The sequence below is a fragment of the Anomaloglossus baeobatrachus genome, chromosome 1 (assembly GCF_048569485.1).
Source record: "Anomaloglossus baeobatrachus isolate aAnoBae1 chromosome 1, aAnoBae1.hap1, whole genome shotgun sequence".
NCBI classification, from domain to species: Eukaryota; Metazoa; Chordata; class Amphibia; order Anura; family Aromobatidae; genus Anomaloglossus; species Anomaloglossus baeobatrachus.
The window spans coordinates 798,841,352-798,860,405 of NC_134353.1; the positions used below are offsets into that span (position 1 = coordinate 798,841,352).

The following is a 19,054-nucleotide window of genomic DNA, read 5'->3' on the forward strand; positions in this document are numbered from 1 at the left end:
AACTCCTATAAGGGAGCACTCGTGATTTTTTTTTTATTTTCCCGTCTATTGTCAGATAGTAATGTATATGCAGAGATTTTTGCAGTTCTCACTGCCTTCTGCCATTTCCAACGCTGCTCTGTTTTCACATGACAAAATTTGTGTCTGCTGTGGAGCGGAGGTCACGTTCTCGATGCAAATCCATGGGACTCAGAAAAAAGGCTACGGAGTCTCATTCAGAGTCTCACTAACTTAGATTGATAAAATTCAAGAAGTGACCTCCACTCCATAAAGCAAACACTGAGTGATTTGCAGGTCCCAAATGTGTTCACGTGATACCAGAGCAGAGCTGAAAACAGTAGAAGACAGCGAGCGCTGAGTATTGCAAAGCACTCTCTCATACACATTACGATTTGTTAACAGAGGGAGGAAAAAAGAAAAAAAATCACCGGAGTGCTCCTTTCAAAGTTCTGAACAAAGGGAAATAAATGTTTAGAATTATCAGAACATTGAGCTCAATCACCTCCTTTATCCTTTGTCTAAAAACTGCACCTTAATCCAGATGATAAAACATGCCGCTGTAGGCTACGGTGCCAATCCCATAATTTGATTAGTTACTGAAAGTGACATCTAACAATGACATTGACAGAACTGCTGATCTGCATCACCTGATTGACTAGAAGATCCAATCTGTGCAGGCATTTCACTGTAAAACACTAGCATCACTGTTGGTTTTTTTTTTGCATCTCTTGGCCCAAAAATGCAAAGTTGGTGATGAAAGTTTTACAATACATTCATGCACCCAATCTACACATCCTGGCAAAAAACAAAAACAAAAAAAAAAAAAACAAAAAAAACCGCATCAAAACCGCATGCAGTATAATATGGTAGTCATGCGTTTTTTACCAGGAGGTGTACAATGGGTGCAAGAATATGGTGTAAAAATGTCAGCACTAAATCTACATCTTTTGGCAAAAAAAAAAAAAAAACCCACGCAGTTTTCTGCTAGGAGATGCAGGTCTCACCTGTGGTGAGGTCACTGAGTTTATTAAGGTCAGGTTACCTGTGATCACAGGTGGAGAGCGGTGAAAACCTCCAGAGGTGACCGCAACTAACCTGAGTGACGTCACTGCTCACTGCGTTGTTCATTCTCTGCTTGAAGTTCACAACGTGCGGTCATGTTCTATGGCCACTCCCTGTGACTACAGATGTAGCAGAGATGGATTCGTCGTGTTACTTCGGGTGGATTACGTCGTACCTTGATGTTTTGGGGTTAATAAAGGATTTTTTGGGCGTTTGTGTTTATTTCTTTTCACTTACAGATTAGTCATGGGGGGACTCTCATAGATGCCTCCCATTACTAATCTAGGGCATATTGGCAGCTGTGAGCTGACATGAACTCCTTATTACCCCAATTACCACCGCACCAGGGTAATCGAGAAGAGCCGGGTAACGTTCCGGGATTGTTGCATCTAACGGAAGTGGGAATTCTGGATGGCTGCAGGTTGCTATTTTTAGGCTGGGGGACCCCATTAAGCATGGGTCTCCCAAGCCTGAGAATACCAGCCCCCAGTTGTTAGGCTTTATCATGACTGGGCATCAAAATTAGGGGGACCGCATGCTGTTTTTTAAAATTATTTATTTAAGCAATTAAAACAAAAATGCATGCGGTTCCTCTTATTTTGATAGAGCCAAAATAAGCGCACGGCTGGGGGCCACAGCTTGTAGCCGTTTGCTTGTTCTGTGCTGGGTATTATAATATGGGGGGGAACATGAGCCAATTTTTATTTATTTATTTTTACTCCAATGTGCAGTGACCCACAGAGAGGGTCTGTGATCACAAGCAGTCAGACTCGCTATCATACTGGCTGGGTCGCGGCTGGCTGCAACCAATGACAACAATCACACACGCCAGTACGACTGATGGGCGGGGTGAGCAGTGAATATGGATGAGCAATAATAAGCGGAACCAGAAGAAGAATGAGCGGCCACGGGAGCAGTTGCAGCCGCGTCGGAGACTCGGTACGTATGAAGCGCTTGTTCCAATTCCCCTATGCCTTCTACCACCATTTTTGCGAGCCAAATTCTGGTCCTTATAGACTTATCGTATTTTTCTGATTATAAGGCACACTTTGCCTCCCCAACATTTGGGAGGAAAATGAGGGGTACGTCTTATAATGTGACTATAGCTTACCGGGAGGTGGAGAATGGGTGCTGTGCTGGCTGTGGTGGGGGTTATGTAGAGCAGGGAAGTGCGGCAATTGAGATGCTCTGTTGGCGGTGCGGGCTTCAAATAATAGGGCCTGGAGTTGGCAAGTGCGCAGATGGAGTGCTTGGCTTAAGATTTCATCTACGCACGTGCCGCCTCCGGCCCATTAATCTCCCAACAGCGGACTTAAGGAAAATGGCGCCCGGAGGTGGCGCGTGCACAGATAAGATCTTGGCTTGTCACTGAGCCGAGAGCTCAATCTGCGCACGTGCTGACTCTGGGCACCATTGTTCTGAAGCCCTCACTGACGACATAGCATCTGTTACACCCGCTACACCACCTTGCTCCACACAGCCTCCACCGCAGCACCTCCAGCATCGCCCCTGCTGCTCCCCCTCTGCTAAGACACCACCAGATTATAAGACGGACCCTATTTGTTTTGAATGTGTGGTGAAATTGTGAGGAAAAAAACGTTTTTTTCTTTTTTGGGGGTTTTATTTTTACAGTGTTCATTATGTGGTAAAAATTACTCAGGGGGGGAGGATTCTCCTAGTTAGTACGATTACAGCAATAGCAAATGTACAAATTTTTTGTTTTTAATGTAAAATGAATCTGTCAGCAGGATTTCATAGTTAATCTGCTTGTATGCACATTTAGTCCTGCAATATTTTTACATGGTCAGTCCGGTCCTCCAGTCCGAAGAAATCAGTGTTTGAATTGATCTGAAAATGAGGTTGAAGAGCTATTTGAAGATCTGAAGCCTCTGTCACTCCAGCTCTGTTCCCTGCCCAGCATCACCTTCACCTCTTTCACTGACAAACCTCTATGTTGTGTGACTTTAGACAAAAAAAGCTGTCAAACAAGCAGGAGGTGGTGGGGAATAGAGCTGGAGTGACAGAGGATTCATATCTACAAATGGCATTTCAGCCTCATTTCTGTATCAATTCAAACAGATTTCTCAGTAATGGAAAAACTGGCTATGTAAATGTGTTCCTGGACGTGTGTTTGAATGAGTGAAGTGAAAATACACACACACACACACACACACACACACCTTGGATTACGAGTAACTCCGTTTGAGAGCGTTTTGCAAGACAAGCAAATCTTTTTACAAATTTGTAACTTGATTTGTGAGCAATGATCTGCATTTTGAGCAAATGCTCACTGCACACACTGGCTGTTCCTTCCTGCCCCGACTCTGTGTAAACTTGGAGATAACATTCTGTTCATAACACTGGTCTACAATTTTTTTTTTTTTCTGGCATGGACTTTAAGAACAGTTTTAGACTAACTTGAGGGTGCTGAATTCAAATCTGATCTTATAATTTCTCTATCCCATCACGTTTTTGCGCTATAGGTATATATCCCATTTTCATGAATTCCATGAAAAATATAAATAGTGGATCAAAAGTGCCGGTTTATACAGTTTACTAAGGTAAATTTAGTTTTCATTTAGTCTCCCAATAAATGTGAGAATATCTTTGTTTTCTTTGAACATGCATAATTCCCATTTGTTATGATAAGAAAGTAAACAGTTTTAACGTACACAACAGTCGTGTGCAGGTACTGTTTTATTTATTGAAATTTTCAATGAATTTTGATATTTATTGTTTTTATCCTGCTGTTTTTCTGTTTTTTGTTTGTGAATCAATACCTAAGGTGTGTGGGGGGGGACAGAAATTCAATGAACAACTCAGGTAGCTAACAATTTTTATCTTGTATTTCTCTGCAGGATGTTTTGCTGATCTAACAATGGCCTCTACATCTCGCAGAAGACAGTGCTCAAATGATCCAAATATTTTTTGTTACTTCTGTGGAAACTTTACTGTGAAGCAGAACTGCGTAAGTACTTCCATTCAGATGGCCAGCTTGTCTATTATACTGATGTTGAAGGGCTACTTCTCTTTATGGGACTTCCAGCATATGATTCAAGGGATTGGAGGCTTTTATTGATGGTTCCAAAAGAAGTTTAAAATGTGTTCTGTTACACAATGGAAATAAGTATGGCTCTGTATCAATAGGTCAATCTGTAAAACTTAAAGAAGAATATAAAAACATCAAGATTGTTCTAGAGAGGTTACAATATAATGTTCATGGGTGGTTAATTTGTGTTGATTTGAAAATGGTTAACTTTCTTTTGGGTCTACAAGGAGGGTACACAAAACACCCTTGTTTTCTGTGCTACTGGGACAGTAGAGCTACAGCAGAGCATTGGGTGAAAATTGAATGGCCTCAGCGACAGAGTTTGGCATCTGGCGATAAGAATGTCATCCATGATCCTCTAGTGGATAGGAACAACATTGTCTTTCCTCCCTTGCACATAAAACTTGGATTGATGAAGCAGTTCGTCAAAGCTCTCAATCACAGTTGAGAATGCTTTAACGATATATGTTCAACTTTTCCTTAGTGAAGAGAAGAAAAAGGCTGGAATATTTGATGGACCTCAAATAAGAACACATAGAGACCCAAATTTTATCACATCAATGAATGAGACAGAAGAAAGAGCTTGGAATGCATTTTGTAATGTGCTGCAGAATTTTCTAGGGAATAAGAAAGAAGACAACTATGAAGAGATTGTGGGAGAGCTACTACTGAGTCTGCAAAATCATTGGATGTAGAATGAGTATCAAGATTCACTATTTACACAGCCATTTGGACTTTTTTCCAGAGAACCTTGGGGATGTGAGCGAGGAACAAGGGGAGCGTTTTCATCAGGACATTAAAACAATGGAAGAACGGTATTAAGGCCAGTGGGACTCACTTTTGATGGCTGACTGTTGCTGGAGTTTGAGGAGACACAACCCAGAAGCTGTACATCACAGATCAGCCAAGAAAAGAAAGTTCAAATAACTGCCATTTGCCATTTATCTGTGTGCCATATATATGTTTTTATAATTTGTAGTTTAATTCTGTAAGTATATTTGATTTGTTGTACATAGACTTTGTAATCTTTGTTATTCCTTGATTAAAAATATACAAAATGTAGTACTTAAAATCATGTGTTTTTATGATAAAACATTCGATGAGTAATTTTCATCAAAAATTGAAAATATCTCGAAATCCTGATGTGATGGCCAAAAACGGAGTTCATATTCGTAATCAGCAGGCAAAATGGACTTAAAATATGTTCTAAAACCTTTTGCCAGAAAAATTGCGTTGACCAGTGTAATTACTGTATACAGTACTGCATTGCATTGCACAGTATAGTATATACTATACACTGTATACTATACTGTTTGTCTATCAACTTGCATTTGTGGATACAGTACTGTAATGTACTGTACTTTCTGTTAACCTGTATAGCACATTGCTTGTACTGTAAACTATGTGCAGTATTCCTACCCCACATTTGGCTTAGTTCTGCCCTTATTTTGGGGAGAATGGGTTTGGGGAGTGTTTTTTGTGTATAGAATAAAAATTGCCATTTATCATCTCTCTGTATAGTGTACCTCCTCCTCTCACTGCAGAATTGTGGGTATATACTGAACATACTGGTACTGAAACAAACTGCCTAACATGCAGTTTAATTTGTTCTACATGATTTTTACTGTACAGTATTTTGTATTAGTGTACTGTAATAATCTTATATGAATGCAGGACATTATTTTGTATTACTGTAATAGGTTTAGTATGAATACAGTAATTATTTTTGGGTGATGGAACGAATTGTCTGCGTTTCAATTATTTCCTATGGGAAAATCCACATTGATACAAGAGTAACTTGGTTTAAGAGCACACTCCCAGAACGAATTATGCTCATAATCCAAGGATCCACTGTATGAATGTGTATTTTATGTAAATATAGATTATATATTATATATATATATATATATATATATATATATACACATACACACACACACGTATATATATATTACACACACACACACTCTGGCAAAACTTGAAACCACTGCAAAATTGTCCGTTTTTTCTCTTTATTGGTATATTTTTTGAGTAAAGTGTAAGTTGTTCTTTTATTCTATAAACTACTGACAACATGTCTCCGAATTTCCAAGCAATAAAATTTGTATTTATTTTCTGAAAATGAGAAATGGTCAAAACAAAACAATGCATTACTTTCAGACCTCAAATAATGCAAAGAAAATAAGTTCATAATCATTTATAAACAATTCTAATAATGTTTTAACTCTGGAAGAGTTCAGAAATCAATATTTTGTGGAATAACCATGATTTTTTTAATCACAGCTTTCATGCGTCTTGGCATGCTTTCCACCAGTCTTTCACACTGCTTTTGGATGACCTTATGCCACTCCTGGTGCAAAAATGTAAGCAAAGTTATTCTTTGTTTGATGGCTTATGACTATCCATCTTAATTACATTCCAGAGGTTTTCAATGGGGTTCAGGTCTGGAGATTGGGCTGACCATGACAGGGTTTTGATGTGGTGGTCCTTCGTCCACAGATCGATTGACCTAGTTGTACTTTGCGAAGAACGTATGAATCAAGCCACATACAAGGTTATTCTGGAAAAACAGAGTCTTCCTTCTGCTCAGGCAATGTTCCCAACTCTGAGGACTGTTTTTTTACAGCAGGACAATGCGCCATGCCACACAGCTAGGTCAATTAATGTGTGGATGAAGGACCACCACATCAAAACTCTGTCATGGCCAGCCAAATCTAAAGACCTGAACCCCATTGAAAACCTCTGGAATGTAATCAAGATGGATAGTCATAAGCCATCAAACAAAGAAGAACTGCTTACATTTTTGCACCAGGAGTGGCATAAGGTCACCCAAAAGCAATGTGAAAGACTGGTGGAAAGCATGCCAAGACGCATGAAAGCTGTGATTAAAAATCCTGGTTATTCCACAAAATATTGATTTCTGAACTCTTACTGAGTTAAAACATTATTAGTATTCTTGTTTATAAATGATTATTAACTTAATTTCTTTGCATTATTTGAAGTCTGAAAGCAAAGAAAACAGGTTCATAATCATTTATAAACAACAATTTCTTACAAAGTTTTTACTGTACATAACTTACACTTCAGGAGTAAAGACAGAACCATGTGCCACAAAACATAGAAGACCTACAAAAGTGCAAGAACGTCAATGTCCTTAAAAGCAACCTGTCACCACCATTAGTCTGTCCAGTAGTTTGGAGAAATTTATTTCATCACTTGCAGAAGTACAATTTTTAAAGTAAGAACTGTATGGCAAAAATATAAAAAGATGGTGTGAAAGATACTAGATATAAATCACCAACCTCAGATTCCACATTCTGCGTCTGGAGCACCTGCCTCATCCGGAAGAGATCTTTTTCAATTTGCTGAATACGAGCAACTCTTAACTGTATAAAGAAAAATAAATCCAAATTGTAACTATTTACTATTGATACTTGTTTGCAATGGACATAAATTGCAGAGTGTGTGAAGTGTTATTTTTAAGTTGCAGAACAGCAAAAGTGTATCTCAGTCATAAGACGGTGGCAAGAACCCCCACTATACAGCCTGCAGAACCAGCATGTAGGGGTCAGATACTCTGCCTGACATCCAGCTGAAAACGATATTGCCCCAAACATTGTACCTAATATTAAATAAAGTGTATTTCATATGCATGTGAGGCAGGTAGGATACTGTAAGTTCTGGAAATAGGACCCAGTACTTGCAACCGTAATCCAGACAAGAAAAAGAGGTCAACTGTGGAGTTGTGTGAATAAGCCTTGGTCTAAACTCTATAAAACCCCCATACACAGCAGATCGCTGTCAGGAATGACTGCTCAGCTGACAGCTTTTGGCTGCATACTCTCTCCCGAGTCCCCATACACAGGAACACTCCTGTGTTCTGTAAGACACGGCCAGAGGTATCTGGCATTTCTCTAATCCGATATCCTTTAGTCTAATATCTTTGGTGTCCTAAGGTGAACCTGTTGATCTGTGGACAGCATGGTATAGAGGAGAAACTGAGCTAAAAGATATTTATTAGAACAGATTCAGTATAATCTGTATTGTATTTATTGAAGTCTGTGGTGTATGTATACATTAGTCCAGGGGGCGGTTCTACTAGTGATTGACAGCCATCTCTACATCTACATCATAGAGGAAGCGCCCCACTAGACTCATACCGCATTTCCCTGAAAATAAGACCTCCCCCGAAAATAAGACCTAGCAGGAGTTTTCAGGGATGCTTAAATATAACACATCCCCTGAAAATAAGACCTAGCCATGGTTAATAATGAAGTGTCCGTGCAGCGGTGAAAAAGTTAAAGAACCTGCAGGACACTATTATAGACAGCGGGCCCCCCCTAAAGAAAGAAGAGAGAAGACCCCCGATCATACTCACCAGACGCCGGAGCAGGTGAGCGCATCAAGGTCCTGCGGCGGAACACACACATATATATATTTCATATATATATATATATATATAAAAATGTATATATATATATATTATATATATATAAATGTATATATATATATATTATATATATATAAATGTATATATATATATATATATATATATATATATATATATATATATATATATATATATATATATATATATATATATATATATATATATATATATATATATACATACACATATATATACACATGCATACATACATATACATACATATATACATATATATATACACATACACACACACACACACACACATCCAGCGATATCACTCGCTTCTCGGCAGTGAGCTTCCAGGATCTGCCGGAGGATCACATGGCCGGAAGCATGTGGTATTTCAAGATGTTGTGAGTGTGTGCGCGCGATTGTAACGGTATGTGCGATATCATGAGTGTGTGTGAGTGTATGCGATCGGATGTGTGTGTGTGTGTGAGTGTATGCGATCGGATGTGGGTGTGTGTATGCTGTCTGATGTGTGAGAGATCACACAATGATGTGAAAGGTGTGTGTGTGTGTGTGTGTGTGTGTGTGTGTGTGTGTGTGTGTATATATATATATATGTGTGTGTGTGTGTGTGTGTGTGTGTGTGTGTGTGTGTATATATATATATATATGTGTGTGTGTGTGTGTGTGTGTGATGTGATGTGATGTGATGTGATCTATGGGAGTGTCAGCCAGACGCAGGGGAGGCGTGCAGCACACCTGCTGGGAGATCACAGGAGGATCTAGGAGCCATACAGATGCCCGGGGCTGGTAAGTATGACGATCCTGGGAAGGGGGGGTGTGACTGCTTTTTATGGGGGGGGGGGGGGGGTAAGCTTACCCCCAACCATGTCTCCTCGAGAATAAGACACCTCCTGAAAATAAGACCTAGTGCTTTTTTCAGGGCAAAAAAAAAAATATAAGACAGTGTCTTCTTATCGGGGAAACAGGGTACATACAAACACCAGGGATTTCAATTAATAAAATATTAAGTTTTCCATAATATTGCTGCCTGCAGATCAGATCCCATTTTCAATAGGACAGGCTCCCTTTAAACCAAGGAACGGTTTAATGAAAAACAAAAAAATTGTTTATAGTGGTAAAATACTACTTGTCTATGTTTGCTTTATTTGATACACCATAACCTAACATACCGTATTTTTCGGACTATAAGACGCACCGGACTATAAGACGCACCCTGGTTTTAGAGGAGGAAAATAGGAAAATAAAACTTTAAGCAAAAAAATGTGGTCATGACACACTGTTATGGGGCGAGGATCTGCTGCTGACACTGTTATGGGGGTAATGTCCCCAAATTCTCTACTAAGGTACCCCATCCTGGTAATGATCCTCCTGCCTTGTATATGATCCTGCTATAAACCCCCATCCTGCTCATATACCCCCATCCTGCTTATATACCAGCATCCTGCTCATATTCCCCCATCCTGTTCATATACCCCCCATCCTGTTCATATACCCCCATCCTGTTCATATACCCCCATCCTGTTCATATTCCCCCATCCTGTTCATATTCCCCCATCCTGTTCATATTCCCCCATCCTGTTCATATTCCCCCATCCTGTTCATATTCCCCCATCCTGTTCATATTCCCCCATCCTGCTCATATACCCCCATCCTGCTCATATACCCCCATCCTGCTCATATACCCCCATCCTGTTCATATTCCCCCATCCTGTTCATATTCCCCCATCCTGCTCATATACTCCCATCCTGTTCATATTCCCCCATCCTGTTCATATACCCCCCCATCCTGTTCATATACCCCCCCATCCTGTTCATATACCCCCCCATCCTGTTCATATACCCCCCCATCCTGTTCATATACCCCCCCATCCTGTTCATATACCCCCCCATCCTGTTCATATACCCCCCCATCCTGTTCATATACCCCCCATCCTGTTCATATACCCCCCATCCTGTTCATATACCCCCCATCCTGTTCATATACTCCCCATCCTGTTCATATACCCCCCATCCTGTTCATATACCCCCCATCCTGTTCATATACCCCCATCCTGCTCATATACCCCCCATCCTGTTCATATACCCCCCATCCGTTCTGCTCATATACTCCCATCCTGTTCATATAACCCCCCATCCATCCTGCTCATATACCCCCATCCTGTTCATATACCCCCCATCCATCCTGCTCATATACTCCCATCCTGTTCATATACCCCCATCCTGTTCATATACCCCCCATCCCTCCTGCTCATATACTCCCATCCTGCTATATGCCCCCATCGTGCTCATATACCATTCTGGTATATGGCCTGTATCCTATAGCCCAGAGAAAAAAAAACAAACGTTTATACTCACCTTTTCCTCACTCCCTGCAGCCGATCATCTTCGTCTCTGCACCACTGACCTGTGTGTGTGTGTGTGTGTGTGTGTGTGTGTGGGTGTGTGTGGGTGTGTGTGTGTGTGTGTGGGTGTGTGTGGGTGTGTGTGGGTGTGTGTGGGTGTGTGTGGGTGTGTGTGGAGCCGTTCCCCTGCAGCACGCGATGTCTTCCTGTCTGTGCCGATCAGCTGACCGGCACAGATCAGCTGACCGGCACAGACAGGAAGACATCGCGTGCTGCGGGGGAACGGCTCCACACACGGGGACGGGTGAGTGTACTGATTCACTGCACCCCGCGCTGATGATGACGCGCGGGGGGGCAGTGAATACAGCCGCACATGATCACTCCAGGCTGTAATTGCCAGGGGTGATCATGTGAACCGGCTCTTTACTATGCGCGCGTCCCCGCTCGTCCTCCCGCCCACTTGTCAGCGCCGGCTTCTGCACTGAGAAATGGGCGGGAGGATGGGCGTGCATATGTAATGAGCGGGCACACGTGGTCACAGCAGGCTGCTACAGCCTGCTCGTGCCCCCGATGACCCGCAGCACCTCATTCCCCGCAGCCACAGTCAGACCATAAGACGCACCCCCAACTTTCCCCCAACATTTGGGGGAAAAAAAGTGTGTCTTATGGTCCGAAAAATACGGTACATTGTATAATTAGATCATTTAAGAAAACATGCTGGTAAAAATGCAGAGGATTCCCGGATGTCCAGATGCGGCAGATATTGATTTTGCCCTAGATTTTGCAGAGAACCCACAGCAAAGTCAGCGCGTGTTACATTTAGACTTTGTCTTGGATAATGCAAGAAAGAAATCCACGCTATCAATCCAATACGATTCTGCACAGGAACCAACATATTGTTATTGTCGGTCTGAACGTCCATATCGTGCTCCGATTTCCTCTGCTGTGTGGATGGAATTTAGAAAACTGTAAAGGGGATTTTTGATGTGTCCTCTACTCATAGCCATGGCAAATAAGAATTAAAAAGTGATATAAGGATTTGTAAGATTTGACATCTGAGGATGCTTATACTGAACATTACCATGAGAAGGTAAACAATGACATACCTGTGCTCGCTTCTCCATGTCCTGACAGGTCCCCAGTTGCTCCTCCATGGCAGCTCTTATCTGTCTAGCCTCAAATTCTAGCTGCCTCCTGGTCATGTCAGTTTGTATAGAGAACTAAAAGAATGAGAATACATTACTGTAGTCATTGTTGTCATATATGTGGAGTACATTGATGAGGGCTTGTGGTTGTATATAGTAACTGCAGATTCTGCATGAAGGAACAGCTTACAGGGTTATTCCCATCTTCAGAACTGATCAGCTAGATACGTGATAACTAACCGGTGGGAGTCTGAACACTGGGAAATGTCCCATCTGAAAGAAAGTGGCTGGAAATGTGCAGTACAACATTCAGTCTCCTTGGAACGGCCCAAGATAATGGAGCACAGAGCTCGGATTTTTCTGGCAATCCCACAGAGGTGGGAACATCGCAACCAACATTCCACTTAAATAGGTATTTGAGCCCCGTTCTTGAGATCAGTGGGGTTGGACCCCTAGCGATCAGCAAGTCTTCAGCTATACTAGAGTTATCATCTGCAGAAGTACTGACTTTTCCAGTATCTATACATAAAAGGGAATCTGTCAGCAGGATTTTGCTACCTCATCTGAGAACAAGCACGATGTAGGCAAAGAGACTCTGAGTCCCAACGATACACCACTTAGATGACTGAGTAAAGCAGTTCTGACACAATCAGAATGTTTAGATTTAGCCATGTAGCAGAGCGGAGAGAGCTGTCCCACTCACATCAGGCTCTCTATAGAGATTGTACATTGACAGTGATATAACCACCAAACCATAACCAATGTGGAAGGCTATATGCATACACTACAGAATAACACCAAATGCCAAAAGTCCAGAAATCTTTATTAATCAAATCGATCTATAGAGCGGAATTTCTATATTCAGAAGTGTGAAATATACTTGTGAATATATAGGTTACGCTCTATAGATCGGTTTGTTTTAGGCAGTCGCATCTACTTCTTCAATTGTGATTCATATATGGTTTATAGCTCTGTTTCATGAGCCCTTATATTATTACAAGGTTGGTGCTGGGTCCCCCATACCAATACTATCCGTCTCTTGGGTTGGTCCATTCTTTTTAGATTGTTTTTTGTTATATTTGATTAATAAGATTACAGTGGAACCTTGGTTAACGAGAACAATCCGTTCTGGGACTGTGCTTGTTAACCAAGTTACTCATTCAGCAAAGTAAGATTTCCCCTATTGTGCCATTCCACACATGCACAAACACACACAAACACGCGCAAACATGCAAGCACACGCACATATTATGCTCGCCTTACCTTCCGTTCCATCAGTCTCCTGGGACTTGCTGTTCGCTGGTAAGGGCTGTGTATCGGGTTACCATCACGACGAGGGAGGAACTTCCGCTGCCAGAGTGCTGACGTCAAAGGCAGGAGCCGCTTGCCTCTGATTGGTCAGCGTGCTGCGTTGAGTAGCGTCTGACAGCCGAAGTTACTGCCTCGTCGCTATGGTTGCCAATACACATCCTGGAGCGGCAAACTACAAGACCCAGGAGGCCGGCGATGGAACGGAAGGCACACATTATGCTCACCTTACCTTCCGTTCCATCACCGGCCTCCTGGGTCTTGTAGTTCGCCGCGAGGATTCCTGCCTCGTCGCGATGTACCGGCGAACTACAAGAACCATGAGGCCGGCGATGGAACGGAAGGTAAGGTGAGCATAATACTGTATGTGTGTGCGTGTTTGTTTGTGTGTGTGTGTTTGTGTGCACTGCAAGAGCGGGTCAGAGCGCAGTGGATGTACGGAACCGGAAGCGTGTGCGGTGAGGATTTTTGCTCGTACAGCAAATATTTCTCGTAAACAGAGTTACAAATTTACAGAAAGCTTTGCTCGTTAAGCGAAATTCTCGTTAAGTGGGTTACTCATTAAGCGAGGTACCACTGTATTAAATTTTTGGACTTTTGGCTTGCGTTGTATTATTGGTGTTTATCTTTGACAGTAAGGTATCAATCATAGAAGGGAGTGTGGCCATGTAGTCCGATTAATGATAAGTCCTGCTGTTTAAGCCAGCATTGCAAATAAAAACAGATTGGACCTTGACAAGACAGGCATCTCTGAATTCTATATTTTAACCCTTGCAGCATGCGGTCTTCAGTTTACATAGCAAAAACCTGCTGACAGATTCTCTTTAACACACATTGGAAGTCTATTACATGAAGAATAAAGAAGAGATAAGGTGCCAGTGCTGATCGTATTTGTATATGTATTATAATCTACAAAATTAAAGAAGTTGCTTGCCATCGGGATCTCTGACACTTTTTGTCAGCACGAAAGCTTGAATATTTAAAGCACCTATCCAGCGTGTTTTTTTATTTTTTTCAAATTTCACACCCAGCGTAGTGTCGCTAATCCAAGTTCCCTGCCCCTAGTAAAATACTTACTAGCTGTCGTCTTCTGCTCTTTCTGGCACTGCTCTGGTCATGTTCCATCTTGTGACAGCAGCTTCTGACTGAACAGAAGTCGCAGCTAATGGTCACGAGGTCTCAGTGTAAGTCTATGAGAGCCTTGTCCCGGCTCTCATAGAATTACATTAAGAGCTGACTTCCGGCTTGTGCAGCGACCACTGGGGTGGGAATGATCATTCAAGTTACAACCAGCAGATGACCAGAGTGGTGCCATAAACAAAAGAAGACCGCAGCTGGTATTCATAGGGGCAGGGAATATGCCTTAGTGAAAGCACTCCGGTGGTGAAATAAAAATCATTGGAGTGGTGCTTTAACGGCCCACGTCTGCTGCACCATAGGCAAACTACAGGCTGCCATAAACGATAGATTGTATTCTGCTGATGCAACAACAAAAAAGAAGAGGAATTTGAGATTCTCTGTTGATTTGTTATCAGATCGCCCCAACTTGTAACTAGTTAAATAGGGCTTAAAATGCAGGAATTCAATAGTGTTGACTACAGAAAAAAACCCAGCTGCATTTTCAGCTATGTGAGCTAAAGCCCTTTTGCTGACACTCACGTTTTCAGTAAGAGGGAGGCCATCGATCCGTTTGGTGAGATTCTGTAACTGGGCATAGTACCAGTCCTTCTCCTTTTCTTCCTTTTCAAGCTCAGCAATAAGTAGCGACCTAAACAGCAAAGGAATATAAATATGTAATGACTGAGGATGAAGTTATATACGCTGCTGTCATACAGTGCCGGGAAACCTATGATTGACAATAACCCGGTCGATGGCATTTCTCTCCCCCGTCACATAATGGTCGGCCCTGCTCTAAAAATACTCAGTGCTTTATCGAAGGTAAAGAGCAAAACAAAATAATGAACAAGCCGGATGTAGAGGAAAAAAAATAAAAAATAAACCCATGCTGGTCATCACAGACATGTGGCGTTCTGGCATATTTCACCCTTGCAATACAAAAGGAAGATGCTAGATGGCGCCACTGAGTATGTATTAGGTGACCACTTCTATTGGAAACGACTCTAGAGTTATTTATCATCCTGCGTAATCTAACGTCCGAATTATGCACAGAAGGGTTATCCTCACACCTAGTATAGAGGAAGATCCCAACCAAACAGATGACAAGGTAGTATTTCAGGACCGGGACGAGTGCGCAGCCTCACATGACCAGCAGCCTTGTGTTCTCAGTAATTCTGTCATTACGCTCATCTTACTAATGTAAAGAAATAGGACTTTTCCCTGTATAGTCCACAGTAAGCTGATATTTTCCTGTTTCCATTTACCTCTCCTTTTCCAGTCCTCCATGTACCCCGGTGCTTTCTCTGCTCCCATTCACAAAGCCTCTCCTTGGAAAAGAGCCCATTGGGACCGGGCTGCACTCCCCCGAGTGGCCAGAGAGGGAGCCTTCTCTGCTTCCATAGGACCGGAGGGACATTTTTGATTTCATCTTGACACCAGGGAAGTTACTGCCATCCAAATTCAATTCTGGAAAGAAGGAGACAAACTATACTAATAATAATATAACAATACACATTTACTACTTTTTTTTTCCAGGGTTATACAGTGCTCATGAATATGTTGGACTACCTGACAGCAGGTTTACTAGTCCTCTAATGATAATCTCCTGCTGATAAAACAGTGATTTACTAAAAACTACAGCAAGCAGCCCAGAAAGTGACACATCGCTGGAATCAGGGCCTCTGTCTCCACATTATGCTGCTCTCGGATTAAGTGGCAAAAATATGGTGACCAGTGACAGAAAATCCAATACATTTGGAAACATTTGTGACTCTGTCGCAGTTGACAATGAGACACTATAGGGAATCATCAGATACAATCTCAATATTGTGCGATGCCACCTTTAGCGCTAGCCTAAATAATATATTTCTCTGCTAGATCAGGCCAAACATGTTATGAAATGGCACAATTTCTCTGACATTTCTTTATATTGTTGTTATGCACTTGTTTCTGTGCCCTCTTATGTTGTAATGATTTCCTCCCAGAACATCCATTATTGTGTTAAAGGGATTGTCCATTGATAACATTGACTGCTGGGAGCTGCACCAATCGGTAGAACAGGAAGCTTTTACACATGCACAAGATGGAGTGGTGGTGGTGTGAGTGTCCGACCGCTGCTCCCTTCATTCCCTATGGGGCTGCTGCAGGCTGCACTTGGCTTCTCCTTCTGGCACCGCAGACCATGAATAGGGGCACAATTGAGGGGTCGGACCTGCTGCTACATTTTGTACCAGGGATAAAAATTCCCTGATTTGCCGATCAGTGTGAACCCTGCTGATAGGCTATAACTATACAAGGCCCTTTAAGTGCTTAGGCAAAAAAACTGCCGCTACTGCACTTATCGATATTATGTGACCTGCACAATGGCAGAAATCAATCCACCCACCTGCGTACCAGAGAATGTGGACGGGGGGCAGAGCTACAGAATATGACTGGAGACATGAAATGGTTTGGAAATCAAATCAAACAGGGAATCTGACACCAGGTTTTTGCTATGTAATTTGAGAGCAGTATTATGAAGTGTAAGACAGCCTGATGACAGCGATGTGTCACATACAGGGCTGGTATACTTCTTCAATACAATCAGTGTTTAATCAGGAGGAGTTTATCACTAGAGGACAACCAACCTCCTACTCCAACTACAACCCCTTATCAGCTCCCTGTCACTATATAATATACACAAAGATGCTAATTAGTGGTGTGGGGTTACAACATCTAAGCTCTGAAAACTGTTATTCTAGCACCCAGTAAACCTAGTAATACATAGCTAGAATCGGGGTCTCTGTACCTATCTCATGGTCAGATTCCCTTTAATAAAAGTTGGGACTTGTTTGCAGTGCAGATGCCAATTCTACAGTGAAGACTTTCACATTGACATTAAAAAGAACCTGACAGCTGATCCGCGCTATCCACTCCATGGGCAGCATTTCAGCCAAGAATATACTTGTACTTGTACAACTGGCCCGCGACCATGCCCTCACAATAGCTTAGAACAGGCTTTCTCCTGTGTGAGACATGTAGTGATAGAAAGTCTGCTCTTCTCACTGCAGAGCTGTATGTGATTACATAGTGCCAGGTGTAGAGCAGAGTCGAGTGGGTTTACTATTATTTCTACAGCTTTTATTTCATAGCAGTCAGTGGGGGGTGTGAAGTACAGCAGAGTTGAACTTTGTCTCATTACAAATACTTCTAGCAGCCCTCCTCTCACACTGCTGTCAGGAGAGTGGTACTGCCCCTCCCCCCACAATGGCTGCTGTGAGATGAAGGCTGAAGTGTTAAGCTGGTGTCACACATAACGACGATGACAACGACGTCGCTGCTACGTCACCATTTTCTGTGACGTTGCAGCGGCGTCCCGTCGCTGTCGCTGTGTGTGACATCCAGCAACGACCTGGCCCCTGCTGTGAGGTCGCCGGTCGTTGCTGAATGTCCAGCTTCATTTTTTTGGTCGTCACTCTCCCGCTGTGACACACACATCGCTGTGTGTGACAGCGAAGAGAGCGACGAAATGAAGCGATCAGGAGCCGGCACTGGCAGCTGCGGTAAGCTGTAACCAGCGTAAACATCGGGTAACCAAGGGAAGACCTTTCCCTGGTTACCCGATGTTTACGCTGGTTACCAGCCTCCGCTCTTGCTGCCAGTGCCGGCTCCTGCACTGTGACATGTGGCTGCAGTATGCATCGGGTAATTAACCCGATGTATACTGTAGCAAGGAGAGCAAGGAGCCAGCGCTAAGCAGTGCGCGCGGCTCCCTGCTCTCTGCACTGTGACATGTAGCTGCAGCACACATCGGGTTAATTAACCCGATGTGTACTGTACCTAGGAGAGCAAGGAGCCAGCGCTAAGCGCGGCTCCCTGCTCTCTGCACATGTAGCACAGCGACGTTATGATTGCTGCTTCTGCTGTGTTTGACAGCTAAGCAGCGATCATAACAGCGACTTACAAGGTCGCTGTTACGTCACCGAAAATGGTGACGTAACAGCGACGTCGTTGTCGCTGTCGCTTAGTGTGACACCAGCTTTAGTAATCACTCAGCTGTGCCCCTCAAACTTCGGAATCTCACTGCAGAGCTGTGTAGGATCATTGAGGAGAGCACTGTCTGGTCAGACAAATATCTGGTAACGACCAGTTAGACTTATCATAAATTATAACCTAAACTTTAGAAGCTTTAGAAGGTGAGAAATTATGATAAAATGTGCTTTATTCAGCTCTGTAGTCACTATTCCATAATGTGGCTAGTTTAACAGGCTCAAGCTGGTGATCTCTAAAGGGAATCCTGTCACTTAATCCTAAAGCCGCATAATGTAGAAGCAGATATCCTGATTCCAGCAATGTGTGTGTTACTGGGCTTCTTGCTGCAGTTTTGATAAAAATCACCGTTTTATTAGCAGAATTTGCTCACTATAGGACTGGTAAATCTGCTGACAGGTAGTCCTCCATACTCATTACTTTGTATAGTTCCACCTCCACCATTGATTGGCAGTTTTCTGCCTATGCACAGAGTACACATAAATCTGTCAGTGGTGTGTGCGGGATTATGCAGAGCTCAGCATTTAGAGAGCCGATAGACCTGTAGCAGATAAAGCAATGACTTTATAAAAATACACCA

General features: G+C 42.5%; 1 protein-coding gene across 2 annotated transcripts in view; it reads right to left on the bottom strand.

The window, feature by feature from the left end:
* The window catches only part of APC (APC regulator of Wnt signaling pathway), a 57,827-nt gene extending 41,919 nt beyond the window's left edge, over positions 1–15,908 (bottom strand). For both annotated transcript variants that reach the window (XM_075325012.1, XM_075325011.1), the window contains exons 1-4: positions 15,711–15,908; positions 14,989–15,097; positions 11,983–12,096; positions 7,414–7,497 (exon numbers count right to left, since the gene is read on the bottom strand). In XM_075325012.1, the coding sequence (XP_075181127.1) occupies positions 7,414–7,497; positions 11,983–12,096; positions 14,989–15,097; positions 15,711–15,874 (471 nt within the window). In that variant the 5' untranslated portion in view covers positions 15,875–15,908. The remainder of the gene's footprint in view (positions 1–7,413; positions 7,498–11,982; positions 12,097–14,988; positions 15,098–15,710) is intronic.
* Positions 15,909–19,054: the final 3,146 nt, after the last annotated feature.